Source organism: Morchella importuna (genome assembly GCF_003444635.1).
Source record: "Morchella importuna strain M04M26 chromosome Unknown Morimp01GS025, whole genome shotgun sequence".
Lineage (NCBI taxonomy): Eukaryota > Fungi > Ascomycota > Pezizomycetes > Pezizales > Morchellaceae > Morchella > Morchella importuna.
In genome coordinates this window covers 419,157-438,659 of record NW_025763422.1, presented here as the reverse complement: position 1 = coordinate 438,659, position 19,503 = coordinate 419,157, and the positions used below count along the sequence as shown (strand labels likewise).

The 19,503-nt window shown below is 51.1% G+C and overlaps 4 protein-coding genes across 4 annotated transcripts; all 4 read right to left on the bottom strand.

Annotated features, from left to right (window-relative positions):
• Positions 1-1,164: 1,164 nt before the first annotated feature.
• On the bottom strand, positions 1,165-2,968 carry LAJ45_07730 (uncharacterized protein; the record flags this gene model as incomplete). Its single annotated transcript, XM_046117285.1, has 3 exons — positions 1,165-1,756; positions 1,821-2,614; positions 2,684-2,968. The coding sequence occupies 3 exons, from the start codon at positions 2,966-2,968 to the stop codon at positions 1,165-1,167; spliced, it is 1,671 nt and encodes a 556-aa protein (XP_045969581.1).
• A 3,324-nt stretch (positions 2,969-6,292) lies between these two features.
• On the bottom strand, positions 6,293-8,010 carry LAJ45_07729 (uncharacterized protein; the record flags this gene model as incomplete). Its single annotated transcript, XM_046117284.1, has 4 exons — positions 6,293-6,895; positions 6,955-7,554; positions 7,627-7,787; positions 7,905-8,010. 4 exons carry the CDS (start codon positions 8,008-8,010, stop codon positions 6,293-6,295), a joined length of 1,470 nt encoding a protein of 489 aa, XP_045969580.1.
• A 4,459-nt stretch (positions 8,011-12,469) lies between these two features.
• On the bottom strand, positions 12,470-13,484 carry LAJ45_07728 (uncharacterized protein; the record flags this gene model as incomplete). Its single annotated transcript, XM_046117283.1, has 3 exons — positions 12,470-12,793; positions 12,861-13,319; positions 13,368-13,484. 3 exons carry the CDS (start codon positions 13,482-13,484, stop codon positions 12,470-12,472), a joined length of 900 nt encoding a protein of 299 aa, XP_045969579.1.
• Positions 13,485-15,930: 2,446 nt separating this feature from the next.
• Positions 15,931-16,336, bottom strand: LAJ45_07727 (uncharacterized protein; the record flags this gene model as incomplete). Its single annotated transcript, XM_046117282.1, has 3 exons — positions 15,931-15,952; positions 16,019-16,021; positions 16,125-16,336. The coding sequence occupies 3 exons, from the start codon at positions 16,334-16,336 to the stop codon at positions 15,931-15,933; spliced, it is 237 nt and encodes a 78-aa protein (XP_045969578.1).
• Between the last annotated feature and the right edge of the window lie 3,167 nt (positions 16,337-19,503).

Below are 19,503 nucleotides of genomic sequence, written 5' to 3'. Positions count from 1 at the left end.
TAACGGCACCGAATATTAAAACTTTGTAAAGTACGTGAATCTGGGGATATATAGAAATATCTACAGCTATCATCACGGAATATCAAAGCTATTATTCACGGGGGGTATAGAGAGGTGTCATTAAATCGTTCTATTAACTCATGTGTAGGTTAGTACCCTCAGCGGAATATGGGGTAATCGTTACTTAACTTCGCCAGCGGGGGAGAGGTCTTAGGAACGTACGGGGAGAGATAAATCAACTTGATCAAGGAGATAAATCGAAAAGATCAACAGGCATCCACACACGTATGCATTGAAAAACCACAACTCGCAGCCACGAGTTCAGCCACTAGTGCTAGTTGTTATACCCACCATTGGTACACACAACCCCCACCCCTACCATATATCCCACATAACACAGCCCCCACCACACAGACCACAGCTCCAATATTCTTTTACCCCCAAACAGAAACTAGCAAACCCGAGAAAAAGAGAAAAAAGAGAAAAAAATGAGGAAAGAAAAAGATAATCCCGTTCCAAGGTTAAGAGCAACAAAAAAAGAGGAATCCCGCTCTGCTCCTTTCCATCCAGTCACAGTACAGTATTTCTAGGAGGTGGACCGTTCGAACTACCGACCCCGGCCCCTCTAGGCGACACCAGAGCGGCAGGGCTACGGTGATAGTTGGTATATACATGTATTTTCTTAATCCGGCTATATAGGGGTGATGTGTAACTAGTGTACTACATGCATATATACCCTGACTTGCGTACGAAGCAGCCTGGCCACTTACTTATGTAGGTATTGAATATAGGTCTATCAACCTCCCTCTTTGCTCCTCTCTCCCTTTCCTCTCAGCGCTAATACCCACTACATCAAATGATACGCATATCACGAAACCTATAACTAGTTGGTAAATGGATGTAAATCAAAACAAAAAGAAATGGAAGAACTTGTGCTTGAGGGTTGACCCGCTGTTAGGCAAAATTTCATTCGAGATTATCTCAACTAGTGACGGCCATATACCAGGATTCCAAGCTTCCTTCTACAGGACTACATAAATAATCTCCGGATGGTTCTCCTGCCGTAACCCCGGACTATCACTAACGCTGAGTGCTTAATTCAGTTCGTACTTTGATTTCGATTTCTGTTCCAATTAAAGCTTGTACAGACGTAGATATATATCTCTAACAAAATGCCAACACATACGCTTTACCTCTCAACAACGAATCCACAAACTCCACCACCTCCAAACACTTCTCCTCTTCCAACCTCCCACCTATAACCTGCACCCCCGCCGGCCCCCCATGATACACATCAGGCTCATAATCCTCCCACACGGCCCTATCTATCTCATTAAGTGGCACATATCCCTCTTCCCTGAGATCAACGCTCCTATCCGCCAACGTGACCGGCAGCGTCGCCGCCACATAATCATGGAAGTTCCACACGAAAGTGTACCCCATGTACGGCATCTTTGCACTCGCCCCTCTGCGGACAGCCGCCCACGGTGCCACAGGTGCAATCACGGCGTCGACTCCACTGGCGCGCCAGTGGTCGAGGTGCTCCTTTTGTAGGGTGCTCTGGAGGTGCTGCAGCTCCCACATGGCGCTGGTAGAGATGTCGGTATCGGGGGAGGTAGACACGGCCTTGTAGGGAAGCATTGAGTCGTACCAGGGCTCCTGGGTCGCGTTGATTAGGCCGGGGACATTGTGGCCGCCATCAGCGGTTATGATTCTTCCCACAAGGGTGGTGATTTCGGCGTGTTTGAATGGTTCCCTATAGAGGTGTGAGTTTTCCAATACTGGACGATACTAATATCAGATTAAAACACTACACTCACCAGTCCACAACCTCCACCTCCCCCGAGTCTTCCAGCGCCTTCCTAACAATATCCACCGCCCTCTCCACCGGCGGCTGGCATCTCACAACCCCATCATTCCTCAACACCCCAATCCTCAACTTCCTCCCCACCGGCATCTGCCCCTCCCGCCATGGAATCGGCACACATCCCGGATCATACCTCCACGGCTCCGCGCCCACCACAGCCTTACAATACATCCTCACGCTCTCCAGCTCCGCTGCTATTGGCCCATTCACCATACTGATTGCCCGTTGCCCACTCAAGCCACCCCTCGCCCCCATCACCGGGAACCTCCCAGACGACGGCTTCAGCGAATATAGTCCCCCCCAACTCGCCGGGACCCTGATGCTCCCGCCGAGGTCTGTTCCGACGCCGATCGGGGCGCCGCGCAGCGCACCGAGCACACCCTCGCCTGTTGACGATCCCCCGGGGGAGAGAACCTTGCTGAATGGGCTAAGAGTCTGCCCCCAGAGGCGGTTCTGGCCCTCAATCATCATCATACCGGTAGGCACGTTGGTCTTGACGTGGCCTGGGATTGCGCCGAGGTCGCGGAGGAGCGTGACGAGTATGGACTCGGGGGGTGCGGGGGACTGTGCGGCGGACCACGCAGTGAGGCCCAGAGAGGTGGAGTAGACGGAAGGGTAGATGTTGAAGCAGTCCTTGAGAGAGATGGGGAGACCATAGAGGGGGCCTCGTGGAGCAGTTGGGGTAGTGTCAAGGCTTTTTGCGAGCGCGCGAGCTTCAGGGATAGGGATTTCTGTGAGACAGTTTGTCTATCGCCGCTACTGTCAGCTCTACTACAGAAACACGCCCCAGCTTACTGGTAAAGAAGGGCGGTATACCGCCTGGTGCGCAATCATTGCAGCTTTAATAAACGCCTCTGTCACCTCCTGCACACTCCACTCGCCGGCGCTGGTCTTTGCAACGATGGTTGGCGCGGAGGAGTTTATTATTGTGATCTCAGCGGGGGTGAAGAACTCCTCGGAGCGAGGCAGGTGCGTGATGTTGTGTTGGGAGTTTAGCTGCGAGAGCTGCCCGGAGGTGAGCAGGTATTCAGTTGGTATTTGGGCATCGCGCTCTTTCAGCTTTTGCTGCGATATCTGCTGGTAGGGCGGGACTGTGGCCATTGTAAGGTGGGGTATGGAGTAGCTGTGAGGAGAGTGTGGAGTAGCGGTAGTGGTAACTAGGTATCTTGTCTCTCTACTATCTGGCTATCTAGATACTACAACCAGCAGCATGCTTTATATTTCACCGTATACCACTAACAATTTATTATACCATGCTATTTACCTATCTTTAGAAGAAGACAGACCCACTAACGCAGCTCTTCCCGCCCGCCTCCGTCCGCACACATCTTTACTCTGGCCAGGCAAGAATAATACTCTGCTTCCAATAAGCAATACAAAGCTCTGTGCGAATGATATAAACCCTCTCGGACCCACTAAATACACCATTGGCTGCAGACATCCGAGACATTACCAAGGCATCGGGGATCAGCGAGTCATATGGCTGCCGATCTTGTAAGCAGTTGTAAGAGTAGCTCTGGTCCTTGGAGACAAATGATATAGCACTAATGAGACAATTTTATGGCCGTTTCTAGCCTGGAAGGACGTTGGGCATTTTTCTTTTAATTGGGAATGCTGTATTTTGTTATGGTGTTTACCGGCGAGAAATAAGCAACGTAAAATAAGAATGGTTCACAAGGACCCGAGAAATGTTTGAAGTGGAGACGGTTTGACAAACTGCCCGATACTGACTAAATAGATAGCACATAGCAAAAAAAAAATATCATATTAATCGCAACGACGGCATTCTGTTTTTTCAAGAAACCCCACAAGTATGTAAATCCATCTCCAAATGTAGAGTGGGTCAGGGTTAGGGTTATACCTGACTTATTTAGCCTCTTTCTTTTACCACCTCCATCTAAGTCTACGGCCAGGTCTCGATGGAACCTCTCGCTCTGTAAGCCCCCAGCGAATATCCAAGCACTGCTATGGAGTCTCAAACGCCTTACCGGCTGAACATGCCTATATGTTCCTCCAACCCGACGGTTTGAACGTCCGCAAAATAAGCACACTGTCAGCAGCTTACTGCCCATAGGGATGGTACGAGACGATATCACACTCCATCCCTGTACCAAAAGCACACCACCCTTAGGCCTAATCACTAGGCTACCGCATACACCCACCAGTTACCCAGCAGGATGAGAACAGCGGGAGTGGAGGAGGTAGTGTGAGTGAGTGAATACTGCCGGAGCGGGGTCATCTACGGCAGCATATATGTACATACATGTATCTTCATTTGCGTGGTCAATGATGAGCACCGCGGTACGCGTAGGTAGCACGATCGGTGGGCCGTGGTCGGCCGTGCCGCGTATGCAATTAATAGCCACGCCCTATTAAGTACAATTAATGCTTGTGCTTCTCCTGCTGCCGCATATCATCTCCTATCGGCGGCCATCTCGCTGGGGCCGAGTCTACTGACATTACGGAGCAGAAGTGTCTCATTCCGACGCGTGACACTAGCGGGTGATAGCTCATGACCGTCTACTAAGCACTAGAGTACTTCCCAATGCAGACGAAATAGTAACAACAACCGATTAGTAACCAATTATTTGTTAACCACCTCCCAACCCAGCCGCACCACCGCTCTGCCTGGCTCATACAAGAAGAGGACTCGACTGCCGCTTATTACAGTTACAGAAATCGAGGCAGCAGCAGTCCTATATAAAGGTTGGCATGCTAGGTTTTCCGGTGAGCCGACGCCCTTAATTCCGATCCGACCGACCACTAGGAGAAAAAACCGCTCAACGATATATACCCACAAAACAGATCTAGCACATATATATATACCGAATGCCGTCCACATAAAGAAGTTGACGGACAAGGTCTTTCCCCGCTCGGCAGCGGTGCGTCCGTATGACGGCAAGCGGACGGGGGCAGCACATATCTGCCACTAGTTAGTAGAAGATCGAGGAAGCTGAGGTGGGGAGAGGTTTTCCTCAAATCTTCAAATTTCGATATCTACTGTCGAACTCGATGCTATAACCTCAGCCCGTGTGCTAAGGTTTTTCGATCACTTAGATATAGATCCCAGAATTAAGAACCAAAGTTTCCACTATGCAGTGCGCCGAGTGTCTCGAACTATCTAGCTAGCTGGGAGGAGAACAATGTTGATTTTTGATCCGCGAGACATGCGTCGGTCTGGCCGGCTGTCTATGTATGTACTTTTTTTTTTTTTTTTTTTGTTTAATTCATACTCGCATGCAGCCTTACAGCTTATGTATTGTAGATACCTACTACGTACATAAACGACTAAACCACGAACTATGCAAATGTATTGCTACCCCATACGTACCGATCGCGTGGATTTTGGGGAATGAGTAACTACATGTACTACAGGTTGCATGACGATATATTAGTTCTGACTTGGGTGTACAGCTAGACAACGCTTAGCTAGATCCTATCTGAACTCCTCTCTCTCTCTCTCTCTCTCCCCTATGGGGCTCCCCTCTCTTCCCGCCCGCATCTCCCACCTCTCTCTATACCCCCCTTTCCCACCCTCCCATTCCAATCTCCCACCTCCGCACCGCCTACACGCCCCAACCACCGCACAGTCCATCACTCGTCCCTCCGATCCAAGGTCTTGGCAGGGTCATAGGTTACGTGTACCCCTCTTGGCACCACTCCGCCCTCCAACCCTCGTTTTGTCAATGACACTCGCCCGCTCAGTCACTCGCACTCACTCACTCGCGACCCTCACCCGCCCACTACCAACCGACTCTTAAACGTCCACCATTCACCCCCACCTTCACCATGATCACGTATAGTATATGTGCTACCAATTAACTATAGATCTAGCGCTATATTCAGATTTTTCTATCTACAACACACAACACACAACAAACACACAACCAAAAAATGGGTTCGCTCAAGGACCAGAAAGTAGTAAAAATAAAAATAAAAAGTAAAGTAAACATTAACAAGAACAAAGAACATAAACGCAACAAGAAGATACAAAAAAAAAATGATACGGATACGATACAGAAGATAGTTTTCTACAGCATAGAAAATATGTGCCAAGAGTTGGATATGGCACATACAGCAGAGGAGGAGGAGGAGGAGGATTCTTTTTTTCAAAAAATAGAGCAAGGCAGGTAGGTGCCCCTAGGGGGTATTAGCAACAAAGGAACCAACCCGTCCTGAAAGAACATAATAAACGCACACCACACAAAAAAAAAGGGCTGTGAAAAAAACAAAACACCTCCCTCCCCCTTTCCCCCAGCACTCCACATCATAGGATCCACGGTCTCCCAAAAAGAAACAAAAAGAAAAAAATCCCAATTCCGGACCCACTAATATATAATAAAAAGCGCACGAAACCAAAAAAAAAAAAAAAAAAAAAAAAAAGACAGAAACACCACTATAAGTACAACCACCGTCTGTCTAGTTCTATCCCCTCAGCAGCCAATACGTCAAGCTCAACAACAGTCCCAGCACAATCGCCGTCAATATGCCCGCGCCCGCCTTATCCCCCGTCGTCGACGGGTCCGTCTGCAGCTTACTCTCCAGCGACCCCGTCCCCGTACCCGCCGCCGGATCACCCACACTCGTCCCCCCCGTGGTGTTCGTCACCGGCGGGACCGCCGTCGTGATGAAGTTTGCCTGTAGGATCTCCATGACCGAGAGATGCTCGCCGAGGCCGCCGACAGCAATGCCGTACGGTGAGCTGTCGTATGTCTTCTTGACCCACGCGAGGCCGCACACCTTTCCGTCTGAGCCGCCGTTGCATGTTGCGGCGGCGGCGACGGCGCTGGCTTGCAGGCGCGGCAGGATCCAGGACTGGGTGAAGGGCGCCATCTGGTAGGTGTAGGCCAGGAAGCGGGAGAGGTAGGCCTTGAAGGAGCGCTGGTCGGTGTTGCATGTGGCGGCCTTATCGCTGGGGGCGGGGTCGCAGGCGGACTCGCGCATGATGTAGTCGGAGGTGAAGAAGGGCGATTGGATGGCCTGCATGAGGTTGTTGGTTTCGTTTTCCCATTTTGCGTCACCGTCGGTCTAGATTTATGTTAGCTATAAAAACCAAAAAGAAACACGGGGAAATGAGGGGAAATTACATAGTTGTACATGAAGGCGGCACCAGCGAGGTAGACACCGGCATTGTACGACCACTGATAGACCTCAGTGACCGGGCAGTCGGGCTCCATTCCATCGCCATTCGTGTCCGTCGGGATATGCGACCCATCATAGACCTTGTACTCGCTCGAGATGATTCCCGTCGTCTTTGACCAATCATACACCTTCTCCGCCCACTCCGCATACGTCGCATTCCCCGTATACCTCGCCAGCCGTGCGCCCATCTGGAAAAACAGCCCGTTGGAGATGGCGTTCTTGTAGTCGTACCCAGCGTTCGTGGAAACCACCTGCCACCGCAGCCCACCGCCGCAGTTGAGCTCGTCCCAGCGTGACGCCTGCCTGTTGAACACGGCCATGGCCAGCGTGAGCCATTGCGGCTTGTCCGACGGCGGGTTCGGGAACACGCGCTCGGCCGCCGACAGCACTGCAAGCGCCCAAAAGGCCTGATCGTCGTTACCGAGGGAGAGTGTCTGCGCGGAGGGCTCGTAGTTGTCGTCCTCGCCGACCTGGTTGAGTAGTGCCGTCGTCACGATATCGTTGAACTGGTCGTCGCCCGTGTAGTGCCAATACTCGACCCAAGCCTAGAGCAGAGAACGAAAAAACTAAATTAGCGACATGGCGCAAACAGCAACAGCAGCAGGGAGCTCTCATACCCCCATTGCGGCACCAGCCTCCCACCAGTAGTATCCCTGATTGTTCTTTCCATCGGCCGTCTGGATGAGCCCAAACTCACCGGCCACGAACCAGGTCTCGTTGTCGGGGTACAGTGCGCGGAGCTTCAGGGCGACCTCTTGTGTAGCGGCGAACAGAGAGTCTGCGTGGGGGCCATCCATGTCAGCGTCACTCTACACCACACTCGGCGGGTACAAATAGGGGCGTGTAGCCGCCGCCGCTCAACGCAAAGCAACAGCAACAGCAACACACAACACACCTTGGTTGGTCGGGTCAACATCGATGGCCACAGCAGAGCTCGAGAACAGGGAGGCCGTTAGCAGTGCTGTAGAAGCGAGTGCTCGTGTGAGCGAAGAGAACTTCATGATTGCGAATTCTTGTCGCGAATTCTAGCGAGTGTGGGTGGGGGGTGGTGGGTGGAGTGGGTGTGGCTTCGTTATATTGAATCTGGCGACGGGAGAGACAGGCAGAGGCGTTCTTGATGAGCTACTGCTGCTGCTTCTGGGTGAGTAGGAACGAAAGGAAGGAAAGAAAGTAGGAAAGTAAGAAAGTAAGAAAGAGAGTGAAAGAGTGACTGAGAGTGAGTGAGTGAGAGAGCGAGTGGGCGCAGACGTGCTGATGCGATCTTCGACCAGAGAAGAACTTGGATAGACACCCTGCAGGTTGTTGTTGGAACTTAACGAAGGTGGTGCACCAGGCTGAGTGAGAGAGAGAGAGCAGGTAGGTAAACCTAGAATAGGGCAAAAAAGCAAATCAATGTCAGGTGCTATGTAATGAGAGTAAAGCCGACCACTGCACTTTGGGCAGGCAGGCAGATCTGATTTGATAGGATCGTGGGGTGGGATAGATGAGATAATGATGAAAGGGGATGGAGGGGGGGGGGGGGGTAGTGGAGGGGGGAAGAGGATAGAGAGTGGTCCTCCTTCACTATGATGATGCTGATGATGATGGGACGAAGCAGTAGGGGGAGGGGGTGGTGTAAGGCCTGCAGACTTGACGAGAAACAACCTGCTGCAGGTAAGAAGTTACGAGGACAGATTTGGGGGTGGGGTATGTGTACTTACAGCCTTAACGAAAGGAGCACAGGAAACTTAAAGAGAGTGTATGTATTCCTGTCTCTTTTCTTTCTTTCTTTCCAGTCGAGTCTTTTGTGAGAGGTATTATCAGTCGAGACGGAACAGTGACTTCCCTCCCCCTCGAGAGAGTAAGAGCTGGGGAAAGGGTCCAAGATCCAGGGGCTAACTCCCTGTTCCCTATTCCAGCCAACGTGAAACACACGTATGCCCAGAAACGAGCCTCATCCCCCTACCTGTTTGCGTTTGCGTCTTGACATTGGGGCAGTGCAGTGCAGTCGTGCAGTTGCTGCAGTTGAGTCCCTTCCATCCTTTTGTTCCCTTCCTTACCTTCCCTTCCCCACAGTACGAGAAAACGCCCAGTAAGCCGCGTATGCGATCACCAGTTCTTTATTTACCACGGTGCATCATGTACCAGATCAGAGGGAGAGAGAGAGCGAGCGTCAACTCACATTTCTGTGTTTTTTTTTTCTGCTTGAGCGTTTTCTCCAGTGCACCGCACGAGAGTAGAACTCACCTCCAACTCGCGCGTCTATGCATGTATGCACCCAGCTCATGTCCTATGTGCATCGTGCAGCAGCAGTGCAGCGCCGTTCAACGGTGCGCCCAACCCAACCCATCCAAACGAAGCGCCCACTCACTGCATGTAAGTAATTGCCAAATTTATCCCCCTCCATTCCTCTCTTCCTCTAATTTAACCACTCTATCCCCTCTCAAAGACAAACCCGTTTCCGTGTCTGTGCCTCCACAGCTAGCTACACATCCCTTCCCTCCCCTCTCCCCCGAAATAATTCTCCGACCGCAGGGTTAGGGTTCCTGTGTGCAGCACACCCACAGTGACCCACCCAAGAGTGTTTGTAGCTAGGCACCCTGCAAGTCCTTCTTGGGACTTACGAAGCACCTCTTGGAGACTGACGATTTCCACCCTCTCTTTCCCCCCTCTTCCCCCGCACCGTAAGCCAGAAATACCCGCAAGTTACATGAATGTATGTTAGTATTGTATGTAGGGCCCTTATTTTAGTCCTGTACTCACATGTATGTAGGCGGACGGAGGCCCGAAATTTCAATGACGGAAATAGGAAAGTGCCTATCGATCACGTTTCGGGTGTGAGGGAAGGAATCCATGTTCGAACCCTTCCACTTCACTGCTCGCCCGGACAACCCGTTGATCAGTGATCCTGGGCAATGAGAAACGGGTATGGTGGAGGGATTTGTAACGGTATTGCTATTTCCGTTGTGTGTGTGTGTGTGTGTGAGCTACTATTCTACTATTTGCGTCGAATGCGGGATAGCTGGAATGTATGTGCCAGAAGCGGTAGAGTTCTCTACTATTATCCACTATAATGCTAGCTATTACTACTGTTTCCAAAAGTGATGTCTCTCTGTCTGTCACGCACTCCAAACGTCCCACCGCGAAACACCGACGCATCTGCCGCCGCTCATCAAACACTCCCCCTGCCCAGTCCTTCTACTCCCACTGCCTCTCTGGGAAAATATATCCCCGGCCCCTCACTTATAGCCAGCGGAATCAACCAGCTAGCACCATCCCAGCGCGCGGCTGCGGCGACACTACATCCATACCCTCCGCATCACCGCCACCACCCGACGTCATCCACAACTCACTCGACACTGCAACTCCCCACCACCGAGACCGGCATCGACAGCCCATATCCCACCGCGTGAGTGCCGGGCAAAAGCAGCCAGTCTATAACAACTCCTTCTGCCCCCTTTCACCCGCCCGCATCGTCACAAGCCGTCGCATGCGGTCAGAAGCCCACGGTGATGTAGTGGATCCAGAGGAGCTAGTAGTTAGCCCACATCCCCTCCCCGCCTTCCCCGCCATTTCCACGAATCCCAGACGGTCCAGGCGGCGTCGTAACATCTCCGGCGCTTGTCATTGGCAATACTGTCTGGGGAAATACCGCGCGCGGCCCCCCCCCCCCCCTATATACCCATCTACAGCGCTAAACCCACGACCGCGCCGCAGGAACGACCGGAAAAACTCTCACTTCGACTTCGAGTCGCAAGCGGCGGCTCGGATCGTGGCATCAATCCTACCGCCGCTGCTATAATTACAACCAGAGCAGTTAGCATGGTCCGCCAATATATCACAGGCCGTATGGTACAGGGGCTTGATCAGGCCAGAGTTTTCCATGCTGTGGCTGCGGGGAGTTAAGCACGCGGCGTAGGGTTTTGTGTGGGAGAGAAGTCTTGGTGTGTATTCCGGTGCTGCGGTCTGTGGGGGGAGTGTGGTCTGGAAGGTTGAGAGATAGGGGTGGAGAGGGGAATGTGGGCGATGTGAGGGCTGAAAATTCGGTCTTGGATTGGTGGGGGTTTGGATATTGGTTATGTATGCTCACTGGCCTATGGAGGTGTCCAAAAGGCTCCCTCCCCCCCCCCCCCCCCCCCCAACAAAAAAGGCCAGACATAGCGTCAAGATCGGTGGCAGATTCGACTACAAACTACAAGCAGCCTGATCGAGCAACCAGCTATCTCTGCCAAAAGTAACATATCTTGGAACCACCCTACTTCCTACGCAGAAATGATTCCCCCAGTGACAAAACAGCACAACTAAAAGTCCATACCAGAAGTCCCCAACATTATACATCGCCCCCGCCGAACCAACCGCGCACAGCACCCAGGACCGAGAACACAAACTCTTGCTAAGATCGTAGAACTGGCGTGGTATGCTATGGTATTCCATAAAGAATATCCACAGCGCCAGGCCTCACGCATAACCCCCCACAGGACAAAAAACACCCTACGCCGAGAACACAAAAACACGCACCCGAACCCCCAGGAGTCGATTGGGAATAATCAAAACCACAAGTACATACTCTACGTAAATACCAACCTATTCTATAGCAACACACAACAGCTACCGCAAAAATTTAGAAATAGCTGCCCTCCAGCTTATTCTGCCCCTCCGAATACTTATGCTGCTCCCCATCATTAGTCACCCGAGTGTAAAATCATTGTCAGGCTCACTAGAGGGTTGTTGTCCAATATCCTGCCCCCTTACTAAGCTGCCCCCCAATCATCAAGCCCGGGCAGGCATTTCCAATTTTTTGCGGTAGCTGCCATCACAAGAAGGATCCCACCCACTCCAAAACTCCAAAGCGCACTCACACCCCGATACCGAGCACGTGCCAAGCTCCACAAACCGCACACCGGATCACAAACCATCACTCGCACGCTGCCGGCACACACCGGCCCGGTACCGGTACCGGCACCCTTTAAATTTTCCACCACCACCACCGGGGTCTACGCATATCCACCGCACTCCGGCCAGAACTCAAAACAAAAAAACATATTGATTAGTTAAATAGCATAGCATGTCGATCAACCAGATATTGATATATTTTCCAAAAACACACGTCGTCGTATATAAATTTTTAAACGTAACCCCCAATTGCAATAAAACTGGTATCGATTGGCCATAACAGTGATATGATCCAGATGAGCATGTGGTAGATGATGGTATAGAGCGAATCCGACAAAAAAAAGAAATCTTTAAAAAAAAAAAAAAAAGAGAAAAACCCAGCCAAGAGATAGAGATAGAGAGTGTGTAAGGAAAAGGAAAAAAAAACTACAAATTTAAAGGAAAAAAGCCACACCAAACTCCACCCAACCCCAACCCACCCAGCAGCCCAATGCGAAAAGCCCTCATTTCAATCATTACCCTCTCCCAATCCCACATCCCACCCACCACCCAAATCCAACCCCAACCCCACTACCTTCGCCCCCCCTCTCAACCTCCCTTTCTCTTCCCCGTCTCCTCTAACCCCCTACCAATACCCCTCCTCCTCCCCTCCCCCGCGCCCATCGCCCCCTCGTCCGCATACTCCTTACTCCTGCTCCTCCTCCCCTCGCTCCTGCCCATGATACACGCGCCACACCAATACAGCCCCACCACCAGTATCGCGCCCACGGCGCCCCACGTGAGCCCCAGATACTCCACGCTATACTCGGCCGTCACGCCCACGTCGCGCAGCTCGCGGTTCGCCGTCTCCGTCAGCTTCACGGCCAGCGCGGTGCCGACGGCGGAGGCGATGCCGAGCGCGAGGAAGCCAATCTAGCAACAAAAACATATTAGAACAAAACCTCCGAGAATAATGATGGAGAGGGGGGGTGGAACTCACGGTTGCAAAAATCCAATTACAGCACGCCACGCCCCTGCCACCACCACCACAGCCGATGAGGCCCGCCATGATACATATCGCCGCCGCGCCCGCGCCAATACAGTACGTGACAAACATGACCTTATACGCGATATTGAGCGCCTCTACGGCGGTATTCACGTCCTCCGTCGGGAACCCAATATCATCGAGTGTGATGCCCAAACCGGTGGCATTGAGCTCCTTCTCGAGGATGGTGACGGGGTCGAAAGTGAACATTGGCCGCGAGGTGCAGCGTGTGATTGACGTGGAGTTGGCGGCCTCGCAGTAGCCGATCGGGTGGAAGGTGTAGGCGTTTGCGAGGCCGAGGGCGGTGGCGGCGGAGGAGATGAGGGAGGAGGAGAGTTGGGAGGTGAGGGTGTCGACGCTGGCGATGCCGGTGGTGGGGATTGTGGCGTTGGCGCCGATGTTTGTGGTGTTGAGCTGCGGGGTGTTAGTTTGAGGGGGTAGGAAGGTGTTGAATTAGCTTACTCTAATGATGTAGACATCTGTGAGGAAGTCCTTGTCGCGGCCAGAGAACAGCACGAGACATGTGAGGGCCAGCGCGACCGTCGACAGGACGATCGGGACGATGGCGGAGAAACGCATAGCTGTCTGTTATTGCTGTGAGGTGTCTTCTTCTCACTCTGCGATCAGGATACTCTTTGATGGGATTTAATTAAAACGAACAAACAGATATGGATGGATGGATGGATTGTAGTGAGATGGAACAATAGGATTTAACGATCGAACGAGCAAACAAGTATCAGGTATCAAACCACAGACAGACAGCACATCTATATACCCTCTGTCTGTCTGTCTGTCTGTCTGTCTGTCTGTCTGTCCATCTTCCTCTCCTCCCCACCACCACACCGGCGGTGAAGTGCCTGATGAACCGGTCTGTGGCCAGCTCTCCAGTTACAGGGCCACCCACAGCTACACCGTGCGTCTAGTAAGTAACTACATGTAGGCGATGCACTTCAAATCAGGGAATTAGGAAACCAATTACTCGAGCACCGACCGCCATCTCTCTGATATTATCGAGAGGTTCCAAGATTCCATGACGGAGTGCAACCCACAACCCCTGTCACCTCGGGTGTGTGTGTGTCCCCATTACGTATGCCAGTTACTCCCCCGCGAGTCGTCGTCACGCACGAGATTGCGGAATCTCTCTTAGGTACGGAAAGTGCAGGTACATACGGGATACAATACGATACGATACGAGGCGGTCCGCGGATGGAAGAGAAGATCCTCCCCTCCGCTACTGTCTGCGACCGACCCACGCAATTGATCAGATCGATAAGATAACACCATCCACCAACCAGGTCCATGGCTACTAACAATAGTAGCAACGCAACTCTTCACAACCTCTCACTCGCGCACATGTCCGCATAGGACACGACAGACAGACAGACAGACAGACAGACAGACAGACAGACAGACAGACAGACAGACAGACACAAGACGCGTATCCTCCCTCACCTCACCTCCACCATCACCAAAATCTCCATCAGCACTGCCTTGGGCAAACCAAGGAAAAGAAACCTAGATCAATGTACCCAAGGAAGCATTCGCCTTATCCGGCAGTTTTGCATCGTAGGAAAAGACCCAATTCCAGCCAGTCAACAGAGAGTGAGGCACCCCGCTCCATCAGCACAGAGCTTACACCACGCCCACCCACCCCACTCCAAGGCCAATCTCGCTCGACACACATGTGTACTCTATATACATGCGTGCACGAGCAAAAGCCGCACATGTACTCGCGGTTGAATCTCCGTCGGTAATCTATCTAGCTGGGCAGCTTATACAGGCAGCCAGAGACGACAGCGACGCGCGTATCAAAGTGCAGAAACAACAACAACAACAAAAAAAAAGGCAGACAAGATGAACGGATGGTGGTGGCACCGGATAATATAATATGGCAAGGCAGCGCGATGGTGCTTTGTCAGCGTGTGTAAAGTTAAAGTAGTGCCCAGAGAGGGACCCTGGGAGGGATGGAGATGGAAGGGTGGGTTATGCCGATCGATAAGTGACGGGTATGAGTTTGTGGATTTGTAGGTTTGCGGGTTATGGAAGGCATGTGCTTGGTACATGTAGGTTATAGTGGCTGAGAGTATGGCTCCAGCATGCGCAGATTGTGGCCGGTAGTAAGCCGTAATTGGGGGTCGGGGGGTCTAGAGTTGGTAATCACAATAGACATGGCCAAAAATGAAACAATGGAATTCAACAGCAAACCTGAAACCGCTATGGAATTTAAACTACGAAATTTCGAAACTACATCCCCGGATAAACCAAAAACAATCCCTATCTATACCAATCATCACAACCAGGAGGATATATTCCCCCATATGGAAACGTTTCCAATACAGTGCAATATCACACAGAGCTAGAGAGATGCTATCAAAGTATTTGCGTAAGAGTCTATTAAGCTACGTGTACCAAAAGACAAACACCAGGACCCCCCGTAATTCTAGTATAGCAGACATATGAAAATTTTATACACAAACAGAACATGGCCACATTACCATTACCCCTCATAAGAACCGATGCAAATAAGCCGACCCAGAAGAACCAAGACAAAAGAAACCAAGACAAAAGAAACAACAAAAGAAACAAAAAACCAAAAGAGTGTCAAGCCCAGAGAAATGTCAGGCTCCATCAAATCATCGCGCAGAAAACGAAACACGCAATCCACCTCCCCCAGCAGTTAGCAGTAGCAGCAGCATCAAGCTCACAAAGCATTCCTTAGAAGCCCCATAATCAACATAATCCCCACGCATGAACCCCGGTCGGTATATGTAGCCCAGATATGACCATCCACCACGCTCCCGCAGATCATCCATCCCCCGTTGCCACCGGCGCCCGGGATCTCCCCTGCTGTGCCGCGGACCCCCCAGACCCCGGTAAGCCGTGCGAGTCTATTTCCCAATATTACAATGGCAATGTCAACCACTCGGTCTATCGGTCGGTCCAGTCCATCGCAGTGAAGTCAAGCCTTGGCCATAAGGCCCATGCCGGTACATGCTTGTTCGAGCCCGATTCTCTAGCTATCCAGCTACCGGAGGTATTTCCAAGCCCTATCACACCCCCCATTAACATCCTCTCCCTTCCATACACACCCACTGCAGCAACATAATACATACCAGCTAATCATCTCGCGCACACCACAAAAAGCAGATCTCCCCCCAGGTCGGCTTTCATACATTTCAAATTCAAGGCCACCCCGGGCCATAAAAGACCTCGACGAACCTCGACCCCTCGATCCCCGCGTTCTCGTAGCCCAGCACCTTATAGCTCAGCAGGCGGCTCGCATACAAGCTCTGCCGTATCGCGCGGGCGACCTGGGCCTCGGTCGGCGGCGGGCGGGACTTGAGGTGGTGGTCCCAGGTCTGGAGCTGCGTGATGAAGTCTGGGGTGCTGGTGTATGGCAGGATTGGGAGCGGAATGGGGAGGGAGTGCATAGCTTTCTTTACGTGTTTGTTCGTTTTACTTGTGGTTGTAGGTGTTGTTGTTGTTGTTGTAATGGTAGCGTAGGTAGATATCGTGGACGTTGAGGTTTTTGTCTTTATCGTAGGTATTGAGTATTGCATACTGGTGTTGAGCCGGTGCAGTACAGGGGGGGCGAGGAGGGCAGCCAGATATATGTCCAACGCCCCCAGCCAGTCCCGAGGAACCACAGTGGCAATCACACTCCTCACTGGGACGCCCGCGGAAGGAAACCGTAGCCTCCAGAGCCTTCACGTTTGAGAAGGGGAAAAAAAAAAAGAAGTGTTCACAAAGCAAGCAAGCAAAAAAAAAAATCCAATTGCCCAGCTGCAGGACGAATCATGCCGTCATAGGGTCCCAGGGCCAAAAATATCTTGATTTCATCCGCTCCCAGGTCCGCACTACTATTCAACTGGCTGAGACGAGGCTCAGCCACTGCCAGCCTACCACCACACACCCACTTGACAAACCTAGCAACAAACACCAATTAAGAATCCTACCCTCTACTATTTAAGGAGAGCGGATATGACTGTTAATTCATGCCTTCTTAACCGCCTTCCGTCACCAGACCAACCAAGGAGTGGCATGTTCATGACACAGCACCGCCACACTTGGCGCCACACTGTTAATTTAACCGCGTGAACGGCACAGTAATAACCGTCGAGTGATAGGCTGTGTGTCAGACCGCCGCCGTTAACTGCGAGGGCCAGGCCGGGGGGTCCTTTGCTGACATTCTTGTGCTGTTACTATTTATAGGTTCCCCGGCCCCGGCTCCATCCACGACACTGCACACCCCCCCACCGGCCTGGGACCGAATGGCATGTAGGGTACATAGGTATACAGACCAAGATGTGCATGTATGATCGACCGGTGATCTTGGCGGGGGTGTGAAGGGTCGTAAGGTGAAACGTGCGGGAGGGTAACGTGCTGGGTGGTGATTGGGGTTGTTGTGGTGGATTGTGAAGCAGGCCGCGGAGATCGGGGGTGGATGGTTTCTGAGTGCGATCTATATCTAGGGGGTTGACTTACTTGCTAGCTGGTTGCCCTGCATATTATATGTGGTGGTGGTTGGCTACATAACTCAGGTACTGGATCGGTAGGTGGGTGTGATCCCTATTTACCATCAAAGTGCAGGACGTTAGCACTAGTTGTTCGGCCCGGGTGAGAAAACTCGCTGTTCCTGACTCTGGGGACTTGCCTTGGAGGGCTAGCTAATGATAAAGAGTAGGTACAACCCACTTGAAAGACTCAGGTCGGTGTCAGTTCGAAGTGAGACTGTACTGTGTCAATGAGCAGCAGCGGTGGGAGTGTCCGTGATGATGGACGCTGACATTAATGAGATGGAATCCAGAACAGCATGAAGAATGGAGGTTAAGGCTCTCTGGCCCAAGTTCTGCAGCACGGTGGATGGATTAATTTAGTTTATCCGCTTATCAGTTACAAGTTGGGCTATATAGCCCGTGCGTGTGTGTGTGCTCTAGATCGACCTCATGTGGGACTGGAGGAGGGCGCGCATTGTGGGCCAATCGTGACTACATGCACTATCACATTTGAATATTCACTTTCTGCTCTACTTGCTATACATGGATATATAGTTTCTCCAGATCCTGAGTTCAAACATTAACTAAACGTGCGTAAAACACAATCATGATACACGGTGCAAGTGCAGGTGCGAAGTATCTACTGGGGGTGCCCACATACACACAGGATCAATTGATCGCAGTCACTGAGTAAGCACAGTACAATTGGTCATATATGACATCATATATAGGGCCGATAAGCACTTCTATCCCACTATATTTGGTACAAGTATTAATACACAGACAATTGGGAGAAGTTATAGGCGCGATTAAACCTCAAACCCCCTCCTCCTTTTCTCTCCCCACATTTAAAAAAAATGCGTTCGAATTATATCTACCAATCTTTATTTAAGCTAGCTAGGCGGTTCCGCAATTAAAAAGGTTATTCTTACTACGCCTATAGCATGAAGGAACGACGCGGGGTACTAAAGCACAATAAAGCAAATGGCCCGATAGTTGAGAATTTAAAGGTCGCGTGGATTGCAATTGACACTTACCGCATGCACACCTTCCGCGGAGGTCGGTCGTTGGTTCTACTCGGGATCTCTTATATTAAGAATTTAGTCAGATACGCGCGTGGAGATAAGGATCTTTCTTTTTATATGAGAAACCTTCCCCGACTTCGGGCGTCTATCAGTGATAATACCCCCATTTATTTTCTTATCTTTAGATTGCAAGCGGCGGTTGGAGGGGATCGAATTTTCGGGTAGCCAGATAGATATTGCCACAGCCTTATGAACTTAAGATTGTAGCTAATGGGTTAAAAACAGCCATAGCCTTTCAAACTTAAGGCCACCTACAGTTAATGAGTTGATAACGGCGGTGGTATACCCAGGGTTAGGGTTACAATATATGTGGCCAAATAATAATTACGAACAGCTATGTATACGCACAGGTGTGCAAAAGCGCCCAGAGCTAGAAAATATCTCGATACCCTACTTCGCTGGCTGAAATTCTTTCACATGTCGGCGTCCTTTGAACCGAGTGATAATCCATGAATGCACTGCCACCCCAGCTGAACGTGGCGGGCAGTGTGGTCCACGACGAGTGACCTTATGTCTTTGCCTTGAGTATGTGACTTCCGTGGTATATAAGGCCAGTAGTCTCCGTAAGACAAGGTTTGTCGAGGCCGTTATGTGCCATTTTTCTCGGGGCGCTTCCGGGACGCTCAAGATTGGTCATATTTCAACTGCGAAAGTCTCGGTCTCAACACAAAAGCCTCCGTTCCAAAAAATCGAAATAGGGAAACCGGCGACAGAGCCTTGTTCACAATTGAAAAGAACAAATCCAACTGAGAGCCAGGAGGCTCGAGGAGAGGATTGGAGGGTTACTGCTAAGGGATGCCAAACTGAAAGTAACACTCTGGAGTTTTAAAGGCTGAGCTAAGGGGAAACTACAAACCTATAGCAATCAAAACATGGTCTGTAAAGTCGAGAATTGTTTTTGGACGCTACCTAGATCAGCCAGTAACTACGTCTAACTTAGTCAAGAAAAGAGCTGAAAGATTTTGCGCCCTGCAGTGAAAACAACTCGGAAAAAAAAGTAAAAATAGCTTCAGAGAA